Here is a 12,942-nt window from a genome sequence, read left to right on the forward strand (position 1 = left end):
TAAAACTTAAGCTACAAGGAAGCGGGGACCTTGTCTGTTTTGTCCATGGCTACACCCCTGGCTCCTAGCTCAGGGCCTGGCATTCAGAAGATCAGGGGAATGAGTCAATGAACAATGACCGATGTGCGAGGCTGCAGACGAGATGCCTTCTGGACCAAATGAGGAAGCATGGCTATTTTCCTGCACCCAATGGTCCTATAAGTACCCAGTGGTACTCTTTAAGACTGAAATCTTTTTATAGGTTTTTCTCCCTCCTCTTTACGTCGTTTTATTAACATCTTCCCACCCCTTAATATTTGCAATAAATTCAAAAACCAGAAGACCAAGCTTATTAGACTCAGGAAAGAAAACTTAAATGAGGATGTGGAAAGCTCTCTTAAGAGGCTAAATAAGCTCAAGAAAAAGACTAGTGGATTGATATATACATATATATATATTTTTTTCATATATATTTTAATAAACATCAGTTAAATGATATTGGGACAATTTCCAGACAGTATCCTCTATTCTCCGCCCAACCCCCCCCCCCCGCAAAAAGTTAAATTATTCAAACAAGTTTAAAGAGCTCATCAGCAGGGTCCAACCGGAAGAATTCTCTTTTGGCCCATATCAGTTCAATGTTTTCCATCAAAGCCAGAGCAGCCTGAAGTCAGTTCCACAAACTCAAGGCATCAGGGTTGCTGGACTGAACTCAAGATATGTGCCACTGAAAATTGCACAAAACTCAATCTTCGTCTTCTCGCAAAGACGATCCAGGAAAGACTTTCCATTTGTGTTATCCCCAAGGTGGGTGGAAGAACTGAGTGGTAAGGCCACCCAAAGGACAGATGGGAGAGATGGGAGTGTGTGTGTGTGTGTGTGTGTGTGTGTGTGTGTCAGGGCTACTGCTGGAGAGGACTACAGAGGCAACTCCAGAGGCTGAACCTGGGTCTGAGAAGATGAAAATAACAGCAGCTCATGTTTCTACTATTTATTAAGCACTCAGTTTCTGGCAGGATGCTAAGAACTAGACATGCCTTCGTTCATTTACTCGTCATGACAATCCTAGGCTGTAAGTACCCCCATCCTACAGATAAAATAACTGAGGTCAAAAGAAGTCATTTAAATGACCTGCCCCAGTTTACAGAGCTAATAAAACAGATGAGCTGGATCTGACACCAGACAGTCTGAATATAAAGAAAGCTATGCTAAACCAGGGGGTCAGCAAAGTCTGGCTGGGAGCCTGATCCAGCAGCCTTCTGTGTTTTGTAAATAAAGTTTTATTGGAACACAGCCATAACCACTCATTTTCATGCTGCCTGTGACTGCTGTCACTCCTGCTACCATGGCAGAGTTAAGTGGTTGTGAGAGACCATCTGGGCCACGAAACGGAAAACAGTTATCATCTGGCCCTTTACACAAAAAGTACGCCAACCCCTATGCTAAACAGTAGTGATTCTCAGCCTCTCTACCAAGTACTCCTCGTGATCAAGTAAATCCTGGGACAGCCCAGAAGGACAGGGGACAGAGCCTCACGCAGCCAGCAGCCTCTCCCGAAATGTCTCCAAATTTAGGGCTTTTCAAAAACAATTATGCAAGTTTTGCAGTCCATGCCATATTTATTCTAACATAATGTATGCTTTAAACAAACAACCGTAAAGTCACAGTTGGCTTCCTGGAAGACGTGTCCTGGAAATCCTGTGGTCTGGCACACTGCTGGCCGCGGCGCCCCACACGCCCGAGGGAGGCAGCCCAGCCCAGCAGCCCTGGTGGGGCTACAACCCCAGGCCTCCTGGCCAGGGCTCAGGGCTGCCCCTTGGGCCCACCGCTGTCTGCCTGCAGCTCCTGAGCAGGTCATTCACCCTCTCCCAGCCTTCCTTTCCTAACTTTCAAATGGGGATAATCCTCCCACCCCACAGGGCCGTTGGGACAATTACAAGTTAGAAGGCACACGAAAGGCTTGGGGAAACAGCAATCTCTGAATCTGAACATACGCCAGCTTAGTTGGAACAGAGGCCTGTGACATCAATAAATCCTCCTCTCTGCTACTAAAACACATCTATCAATAAAGGAAACGGTGTGGTCTTTTTTTTTTATTTTTTACTGACGTATAGTTGATTTGTGTTAGTTTCTGGTATAGAGCAAAGTGATTCAGCTATATATATATATATGTCTATATATATGTATTCTTTTTCATATTCTTTTCCATTATGGTTTATTATAAGATATTGAATATAGTTCCCTATGTCATACGATAGGATTTTGTTGTTTATCCATCCCATATATAATGGTTTGCACCTACTAGTCCAAACTACCACTCCAATCCTCCCCTGCCCCCCATTCCCCACGGCAACCACAAGTCTCTTCTCTATGTCTGAGTCTGTTTCTGTTTCACAGAGTTCATGTGCGTCATATTTTAGATTCCACATGTAAGTGATATCATATGGTATCTGTCTTTCTCTTTCCAACTTACTTCGCTTAGTATGAGAATCTCTAGGTCCATTCATGTAGCTGCAAATGGCATTATTTCATTCTTTTTTACGGCTGGGTTGTATTTGTATCCCATTTGTGTTTATGTAGCACACTGCCTTCATCCATGCCTCTGTAGATGGACATTTAGGCTGTTTGCCTGTCTTAGCCATTGTGAACAGTGCTGCACTGGGATGCACGTATCTTTTGGAAGCATAGTTTTGTCCGGATGTGTGCCCAGGAGTGGGACTGCTGGATCATACGGTAACTTTATTTTTAGTTTTTTGAGGAACCTCCATGCTGTTTTCCCAAGTGGCTGCACCAATTTACATTTGGGGTGGTTTTTTTAAAAAACTTTTTTTGTTTTTTTTCATATCAGAGAATCTGCAATCTCCCTCACAAACCACCCCAGCACTTCTCTCTCTGGTGCTCACTCTGCTGTCTGTTCCCTAAGAACACTGACAATAAGATCGGGAAGACTGCCTCTGATCATTCCATACTCATTATTTTCCTGAAGGCAAAAGCACCTTAAATTGTTTTTTTTCCCCCAAATAATAACACTCTACAACCAATAAGCAAGTCTGAAAATATTTACCTCTGCTGCCGATTATAAAAGACCGTTAGCGACCTCAACAACCAAAAATCTCTAATTTACAACTGATCCGATTCCACAAATTACATTTTCTACTACAGACCACCTAAAAATGACTTCCTGTAAACAAACCACTCTGCTGGGTTTTTTCTCTTTTTTTAATATAATTAAATCCTTATTTTGCTCTTTAACTACAAGAAACTCACTTTTTTGCTACATGGGGCAGAATTTTTTATTTTCAAAAGACGTAGACATAATCTCCAAGTAGGAGCCCAAATCAGAGCCCAAAGGGATCCTACACTCCAAGTCAACAATGAGCGTCCCTTACCCAGGACTGTGGGTCTGTCTGTTCTGCCTTCCGCAGCCCACTTCAGGTAACACTACACTTACTGGCTTGTGCTGGCTCCTGCCCGCAGTGGCTGAGTTAAATCAGGAAGGATGAACATACAGGAAGGAATACTTAAATCTGCCTGCAGGTGGTCAAAGGTTTCATGCCTTTTGGCGTTTGAGGCCAAGCGTCTGGACGTCTCCCACCTCCCGTGTACAGGGTGAGCAACATTCCAGTCTGCAAGTCCTGAGTTCCCGGAAATCCCTCAGCCCTAGGCAAACCAGGACAGTTGGTCGCCCTACCTTTATCCAGCCTAGTTCTCCTTACAATCAGGAATCCAACAGTCATATTTATTATTTGCCTGCTGTGTATTATCTTCCACCTGTACCGCCCACCCCCAACCACTGCACTTCGCAACCACTAATCAACAACCTTTCACAGTAACGGCCCCTCCACCCAGATTCTTCCATCCTGGAGACCTCCTGGTCACACACACGTCCCGTGAAGAAGAAAGGACCATCACCCCCGCTGCAGAAGGTATGTGGACTTAAGGCAAATCAAATCCCACTCTGCCAGCAACTCAACTCTAGAAAGACAATACGAAGCGGAGAAAAATGGAAACAGCATATACAAATTCAATCGATCAAATCTCCTATTTATTTTATGCAAAGTTTTCTGCTGCTTATTAATGCCAGCCTTCCCTCTACCATTTAATCTCTGCTTCCATGTCATTCTTGGAGGCCTGTGATTATTCTAATTCAGCATTTGGATGACTTCATTTCCACTCAAGTACACCCAGGTCAACTTGGAGAGAAAAGAAAGAGGAGGAGGAGAAAAATAATCAGCTAAAAGCTATTAAATATCAGCCGTGTGCCTCATGCTTGGTTTTAAAGGCAGTGGTGAGGTTCGCAACAGGCAGAAGCTCAACCCTTCTTCCTCCTCTCTGCATATGAACATTTTTTCCTGGGCTCTCACTCATATGGCTTCCAATGTAAATACAGCAGCAACTGGCAACCCACGTTCAGCTAATTCACGAATACCGCGTCTGAATATACAGAGCCGTAAAAATTTAGAGGGTGGTAACTTGACAAATCTGGCCATTCCACAGAGAGACTAATTCTCAGAGGACAAAGGAAGCTGCAAAAAAAAAAAAAGAAAGAAAGAAAGAAAGAAAGAAAAGAAAAAAAACAGAAAAGCATACGCGACCCATGTAATGGGGTATCCTATTGATGGGCTGGGGGGTGGGCAGATATCTCCATATCAATGTTCACTCCACAAAACAATGGAATCCGATTTCTATGCCAAGTCGAAATGAACTGAGCTTTCTCCTCCATAAGAACCACTCCTTGCACCCACTGGCACAAGCTTGAACCGTGATTTCTCAGACACTTTCAGTTCCCACTGAAGTACATCCAGGGAGAGAAAGGCTTTCTTTCTCATGCTAACAACTCCATTGTAAGTGACGTCCTCAGAGGCTGCCAGGAGGGCTCTGGGAAGGTGAGCTGGTAGAGCCCTTAAACCCCTCTCCCTCTGCCTCCCCAGCCTCATTAACTCCTTCCTGCCCAAGGGCTCTCCCGCCCCTGGTCTTTCTCTTCACGGCCCCCTACAAAACTTAAATCAGGCTAAACCATGCTCGGAAACACGGTTACACAGCAGAGCCAGAAAGTTCGAGCCTTGTTCCTCTACCTTACTATGCATACGCATGTGATTAGCATAATCTCAAAGTTTCCCCAGCTTGCTACCCAGAAGGCATCCTATTTTTCTATTTGTATATTTTAAAACACTGTTAACGGAGCAATAATAATGTCTGATGCATTTGCCTAACAACAGCTGGCTATATTTTATACACTAAAAGGGAAATGGGAAGTTTTCCTAGAAACCCGCTCATCTATTTCAGGAGCTTCTTTTTTAAGCAGAAAAAAAAAAAAAAAAAGAGGATTTAGGAGAAATGAGGTTGGGGTACTCAATCAATCTATTTCTAACTCAACTCTCCACCAGCTGCAGCAGAAATAGAGGGAAGAGTTCACCAGGAAAACACAAAGCTGTTTGGCAAGAGGGTTTTACCTGCAAAGCCATGTCACTTGTGGGTCACGCTTGTTTGTTTGCTGCCACCTGGCCCAGGAGGCCGAGGCAGGCAGAGGAGGCAGGAGTCTCCTGTTTGCTACCTGAGACTTTTTGCCCTCAGTAGCTCTGCCAGGGGTCACAGGGCAAATAAAGTCCCCTCCCCCGTATGACACACTTCCAAAGGGAGAGACTGACACAGACCAGGCAGAGATTTAATAAGACACCAGGACAGTGTTGGCCTTGTTCTGGGCTACGACAAGAAGAAAATTTAAACACACAAGTAGCCTTCAGCGTGGCTGGCCTGGGAGGGGAGAGCAAATGGTCCTTCCTGGTCCCCCTTAGAGTTCCACGTCAAGGTCAGAGGAACCTCAGGGTCCTCCACAGCAAAGGCCAGCAGGTAACAGGTGAGGCCCAGGCACGCCAGCCACCTTCCAGTGAGTCCACCTGTACAAACCACTTCAGAAGACACAGGCCCCATGGGAGCTGTAAGGCCCACAAAGGACAGACAGGACTTTTGTTTTCCAAGCCTGGTGGGAAAAGAACCACACACCTCACAGAGCTCTGTTTACCTACAACTCGCATTAGGAAGCAATAAAATCACAGTCCACTCTCAGGAACACAGTAACTTGCTTATTTATTTTCTCACAAATCTCCTGCCTTTCACATTTCAAAGGCTTTATAATATTTTTATTCTAGATCTTTCTCTCCTCACACATACAGCATCAAAAGGAGCATCTGAACAGCGGCCGGGGTGCCAGCATCATACCTGCACACAAAACCTGGAGCTAGAATAGCTACCCTACACTCCCCCAGAGGGCCCTCGCCCAAGAGTCCACACGAGTGGAATCAATGAGAAGATCTCATTATATTAACAAGCCAATTCATTCTTATTTTCCATTTTTTCCCCCAAAAGCTTTCGAGCACCATTCTCTGTAGCTCAAGTTAACTTTTATAGGCCCACACACAACCCCAACCCAACAAAAGGACTCCAAAGCCCCTTTTTGCCCCATTTCCACGGGGCTCCCCTGTGATGAGACCTAAAGACCTGGAACTTTCCAAACCGCCTCCTCCTTTAGGGCCTTGGCTTCCCATCCACCACAATGAGGGGCTGGCCCAAGGAAAGGGTTAAAGCCCTCACGTCAAACTGCAAACTCGGGCACTGGCCCAGAAGGGACATGGGAACCAGGGCAGCCTAGTGATAAAGGCCGGATTGTAGCAGCCCACTGAATTGGAAATGACTTGTAGGCCTAATGAAACAGAACTTTGGCAGTAAAACAGAATGAAAGGAATGAGACAATAAAAGGCTGGAACAAAGGGTGCAGAGTCGGTTCAGCTTAGCAAAATAAGCTCACTTTGTTGGTGGGGAAAGCCAAAGCCGATTAGGATAAACCAATGACTAAGCGTAAGTCTTCCAAACTAATTACACAGTTCACCATGTGAAGTATAATTGGGAGCCTCCAGATGCGGGCTGCTCTGCTTTCACAGGAGTTATATAAAGTGAGAATTACCTAGTGAGCTCCGCGCCGAGCAGCCCTCTCATTGAGGTGAACAGCTGAAAGGTGCAGAACTGCTCCATCCGGGACCAAGCCGAGAATTCATTAAGTCTAAAGGCCTCTTTTTGATCTCCCAAATCCTATAAGTGAGAATTTAAGAAACCGGTACTTGAAGGAGGGGCCTAAAGGGGAGAAGGAGGAAGCTCTGGCACATGGAGTTGCTTTGATCCCAGTGCTTTTTAATTACCGCGCTGGGCTCGTCAGGATGGCCGTGCGGGGCGAACGGTGCAGAACAGCCCGATGGATGGTCTCGGTCTGTATGTGCATATCTAGAGCATCATTCACGTGCCATTTTTCGGAATGGTCTATATACATCATTCCTGTAGGCATGAAATCGTCAGCACAGATAACGTCCACCAGGAACCCCGAAGCAGTAAAATAAACTGCCGTAGATCAACAACCTTGACAAACGCACCAAACCCGCTCCCTCTGAGGATGGGGCTGCTCAGTGGTAAAGTGGGAGATGAGGTTTCATAAACGCTGAAAATGGGTGAAAATGAGTGACTCTCCAGGTTACATAATCTTGGGCCAACTTGACCTTTCTCAACATCAGTTTTGTCATCCCATAATAGATATTCCTCCTACCTCACTTGATATCCCTGAGAACCAGATTTTTAAATGCATTGAAAAGCTTAGTACAAAGCACACGACCCTCTAATTCAGAAACATTAGAACACAGTAAAAGAAGTTCATAAAATCTGAACTTCACAAATTCTGCATCTTCATTAACTTAGATCTAGCACATGTAATAGGAAACTGGAAATACGTTACTGTTTTCCTAGACCTAACTCACAGAATGAAGATTCCAGTTTATAAATGGTAGCTTTTTCCAAATAGAGAATCCCTTCATTGCCCCTGGATCTTGAAGTGCAGAAGTTAACTCTACCAGCTGTTACAGCTGTTTTGTTTATTACATCATGTTCATTACTACTGATAACATCTTGTCTTGGCTACAGTCTATAGATACGGTAGATATCTATCCAGCCACCTACGTATGTTTATTTAAACACTTCCTAAATTATTCAATTTTCAAGCTTCAAACCAACCTTAGGAATAATCTAGTATAGAGGGTGGCAAACCACAGCCCATTGGACAAATGGGGCCCCAAACCTGTTTTCATAAGTAAAGTTTTATTGGAACTCAGCCACAACCAATGGTTTATTTGTTGGCTACAGCTGCTTTCTCCACACGACGGAAGTGAGCAGTTGTGACAGAGCCAAAAATATTTACTATCTAACCCTTTACAAGTTTTCCACGCCTTACCTTCCGATGAGAAACTTAGGCCAGGAAAGAAGTGGCCTGTTACAGTGTCTCAGTGGTGTTCCCATGTGCAAGGGCCTGGGATACCTCCTGTTACCTTCCTCCGACGAGGGGACCAGGACAGCTACCGGGGGCTGAGGACGGTACCCAAGTCAGCAGTCCTTATGCCGATGGCCGCACGTCACGATCTCATCACAACATAAACAAGTAACGACACCCCTAACCTGGGTGTCAGGGGGTGGCGGGTAAATCTTCCGGGAGGAAGGTGGGAGAAAAGCACAAACCCTTACTCCAAGCTCTCGGTGTGCCACCCTGCAGCCGCTCCACTTACAGTGACGACACGTTTAGCCTCCCTTAGCTCAGCCCCCGGACAGTGATCGTACCCATCCCGGCTGCCACCTGAAGTAAACAGCCGGAGCAGCTGCCACCTCAGGCGGGATGGGAAGAGGGAGAGGAAAGAGGCATGACGACGAGGGCAACCTGAAAAGAAGGCGGCAGACTCTGAGTGGAGGCTGTGGAAAGACGGACAGTTCTAGACTTGGAGGAAGTAGGGTGTGAATGCTGGCTGCTGTTCCTGTCTCACCAGGGTGACCTTTGCTGAGACTTCGCCTCCCTGACCTGTCCTGTCCACCGTTGTTAAATGGGCTGGATGACACCAAAATCCACGGTGCGGAAGCGATGAGGCCAGGTAGGCCCAGGTTCCCGGCACTGTCCCTGGGCATCCAGAGAGGACACCAGCTTTCCTCTCCTTGCATCCTCCCTCCCTACCCTAAGTCTATCTTGTGGGTTGGTCAGCAGTTGGAACGGGCCCAGGGTTTGCGTTCTATTATCAGACAGGCCTAGGGGGGACGTCTGTGACCTTTCAGGAGGCTGCGGCCTTGAGCCAAAGGTGCGGTCCCACTGAGACTCCATTTAACAATCTACCAAATGGGCAGTAGCCCCACCAGCATCCCAAGGAAGAAATTAAGCAAGATGATGCAAGTCAATGGCCTGGTCCGTATCCAACACTTAACACGCACTCACTAAATTACTCCCTGAATTACACCTCACTAATGTGCCGTTAACCAACGGAAAAGAGCCCAAACAACTTGACACAGTCGGGAGTGTGCGCCTGTACGTGAGTATATTTCATCCAAGTGTGCGCGCGTGTTTTGTTTCCTTCGATCAGCTTGTCAATTTACTGTTACTCCTTTCACAACCACTGGATTCACGCATCACCCCTGAGGCCCAGCAGCAGGGTCTCTCCTCCTTTGATCATTCTGGATTCAAACGAATTATACCAGAATCCTGAGAGGTGGCGAGCCCTGCCCAAGGGAACACACACGTCACACCAGCCGCCAGTCAAACGAGGAATAAGCTATTCTGAAGACAGACCCAGATAACACGCAGAGCATATGTACGCAACAGGCCACTAACACACGAGCATACAGAGTGTGAGGGCTGCGAGACACTCAAAGGCCTCCTGAGCCCTTTAATAAAACACTCGATAGGTTTATGCATCCTGCCGGAACCCGCCAACGTTACTGCAAAATTAACTGAGCGGCTTCAGACCCCGCGAGTGCCAAGCCAGGGAGGACAGTCTGTGGCCGCCTCCCAGACAAGAGAACGGCTGTTCCCAGGGCAGGGACGGTCACTGCTGTGGGCTTCCGCCACCCCCAACTGCCGGTGGACTGAGTCACAACACTAAGTGTTAATGAAGAAGGACGGAAAGACAGAGAGAGAGAAAGGAGGGAAAGAGGGAGAGACCCAGAACTGGGCATGTGTGCAGATGTGGCAAGTATGAGCCTGTCTGGAATATTCTAACAGCCCATCTGCGCAGCGTCAACTTCCCTGACACCTGCAAACAGGCCCATGAGATTCCAAGGCAGGTTACGGCTCGAAAAAGAAATCCCACCTCATGTTTGCAAACACTACCCCCGGCCTGGTTTTAAAGGCAGAAGGGTAGCAAAGAGGGCTCACACTCCAGAGCCTTCCATCACGCAAGCTGGATCTGTCTCATTAAATTATTTCCAATCTCTCTCCCGAGGCAGGGTGGGGCTGGACCAGTCCCCCTTCGTGCTTTAAATCAGCCTTGAAGAGAAGTGCTGTAATGTACACGATCACCAACACACTCAGCTATTCTTTAGAACCCGCCAGAATGAATCAGCCCCCAACTGGCAATGCCAGACAGTGCCGTGGGGAAGAAGTCTTTCATAACCGCCCCGGAAGGGCAGCTGAGTGCCATCCGGAACGCTGGGCTGGGCTGGAGGAGGCTGGGTTCTCTGGAGCATGGACTCCCATCCATGCAGAAATTGATGAATACCAGTGACAGGGAAATCTCCATTTCGAGGCTAAACAGAAGTCCCAGCGCTCATCCCAGAGAGCAGCTCACAACTGCACGCTCCTGGAGACGCGATCCTCGCTGCCCATCGCCTTGGGCAAACACATGAAAGCACGGAACTTTCGGACCCGCCAGTGGGTGGCAATGCCTTAGTACCACCCAGGGCACGTGTGACAAGTGTCATGGGGGAAATGGGCGACGGGGCTTAGAACGGCCGCGGTGCCTCCTCAGGATGTCTTGGCAGCCCTCTGCCACGCCAGTCCTTCGGTGGGGGTGGGAGACACACGACGAGACACGCAGGCCTGTGCAGAAGAGGACTGTCCCACAGCTGCGCTGCCAGGACAATGTCCACAGCTGCGCAAAGATGAAGGAGGCAGAAGGTCCGGGCACCCGCTCACCTGCCAGCCTCCTGGGACACAGGAGCAGGAGGAGGGGCACCACATAAAAGCCAGTAAGGCTCAGCGCCCAGCAAGCTGCCCTGCTGGAGACCTGGGGCAACAGGGTCATCGGAGGAACGTATCACCCTCAGGAAGAACCCACTCTCCAAGGCAGTGGGTCCCCCCACCAACTAGAAAGGAGCTGAATTAATCATCCATGATTATGTCCCTGTCCGTCTGTCTGTGTGTCTATCACACACACACTCTCGCACTCCATTTCCTGACTCAGCTGGGGCGTTCCGAGTTGCTCCCGGCCCATTCTCGCAGCAGAGCCCAGGGGATAATGGTACTGCTGTCTCCCCGACATTCTGACAGGTACAAGCCCAGCATCGTTCCCGAGTTTCCTCGGGCATTTGACAGGGGAGGGTTTAGCCGCAAAGGACCCCAGGAAGCCTCCTCTCTCAACGCATTTTCCGAAAAGGCACAGAATGAAGCCCAGCGCCGACTCACAGGCCAGCTCCTGCCCTGTGACTCACAGCCCCGCATCCCGCGCCAGGAGCTGCCACCGTCAGCTCCCAGCCCAGGACCCATGTGGCCGGCAAATGCCAGCGAAACCGCACTCAAAGGCCACTCTGTCTGCTCCTGCAGGCACGTGGGGCGCCATGCCCACTGCAAGCCGGACGCTTCCCTCTCGGCTCCCGCCGAATTTCATTTACATCCTGACAGCCAAGTCCAAGGACGAGGTTCTCGAGGACACAGTTGTGGCAAAGGCAGGGGCCGTGGCAGCCACTTCTGAGGACTGAGCAGGCTGCCCCGCCCCCACGCCCCGCTTACCTTGCCGAACTGCTCGAAATACTGCTTCACATCTTCCACCACCGTGTTCGCAGATAATCCGCCTACAAAGATTTTCTTTGTTCTTGTGACCATCTGCAAGAAATGACAAGAGGAAGACACGGATTCACTAGGTTATCTAAAGCCACGCTCACGGAGACGCAGAGCCGGCCGCTCTCCGCACTTCCCTAGAGAGGACGGCGGATGTCAGGAACGTCCCAGCGGCATGGAGCGGGCCCTCTGGGCGTCTCAGGACGTGGGAGACGGTCACGCGGGATACCTTAGCCCTTCAGGCCGCGACCCGGAAGCTCGGGTTTCACACAGATGGAGAGTGGACTTCAGAACCTCTCTGGCCGTAACACACAGCTTCCTTGCGATGTTAAGTCACACGTCAAAGCTATTTTAAACCTGAGAGACGTGAACAAAAGAGGACTACGTGCAAGAAGATCTGCTGCCCAGAAAGTACCCAGAAAGTATGTCAATAAGAAACTCACACCTAATTCAAAACCATGTGCAGACTGCCTCCACCGAGCCACGCCGGGTGCTGGCTTCTGTCTGCCAACGGGACAGACACGACCTCACACACTGGGGCCGCCCTCCAAGCCCGGCCCCTGGGGCTCCTTCCCCTCTGCATTTCTCATCATTCACCTTGATGTGCCCTACGCTCAGTCAAGCCCAGCTGGTCCCCAGGCCCCCGCACCTCTGCCCATGCAGGTCCTTCTCCCTGGGAGACCTCTCCACTCCTGCACCTCCCATGCCAAATTGTGACTGTCCTCCAAGATCCAATGCCCTTCTCCAAAATTCAAAACACCTATATAGTCACCCCACTCAGGAGCTGTTTCTCCTGCTTCCGAGCCCTGCAATGCTGTGCCCTTCTGCCTCTCACACACTTAAGACTTTCCACCTAGTGCTGAAGTGAGTGATAATCCTGCCTTCCTACCTCCTCCCCCAGATCGTGGGCTCCTGCCTCCCTCGGTACCACTCCCGCCCCAGGCAAAGTGCAAATACAGGCCAGGCACACAGAAGCCCACATCCAAAGTTTGGGGGATGCAAAAACAAACGAATTTCTGAAATGGCCACATTTCAGAATCCCACCTGCCCCAAACCAAAGGGAGGAGAAAGCTCAATGATGTCAACACTTCAGAACAGGATCAAAAATCTTACATGGA

General features: G+C 48.7%; 1 protein-coding gene across 12 annotated transcripts in view; it reads right to left on the minus strand.

Annotated features, from left to right (window-relative positions):
* Positions 1-12,942, minus strand: part of MSI2 (musashi RNA binding protein 2) — a 389,990-nt gene that overhangs the window by 243,174 nt on the left and 133,874 nt on the right. For all 12 annotated transcript variants that reach the window (XM_057713788.1, XM_057713786.1, XM_057713796.1 and 9 more), the window contains one exon: positions 11,777-11,869. In XM_057713788.1, coding sequence (XP_057569771.1) covers positions 11,777-11,869 — 93 coding nt within the window. The remainder of the gene's footprint in view (positions 1-11,776; positions 11,870-12,942) is intronic.

Source organism: Hippopotamus amphibius, chromosome 17, assembly GCF_030028045.1.
Source record: "Hippopotamus amphibius kiboko isolate mHipAmp2 chromosome 17, mHipAmp2.hap2, whole genome shotgun sequence".
NCBI classification, from domain to species: Eukaryota; Metazoa; Chordata; class Mammalia; order Artiodactyla; family Hippopotamidae; genus Hippopotamus; species Hippopotamus amphibius.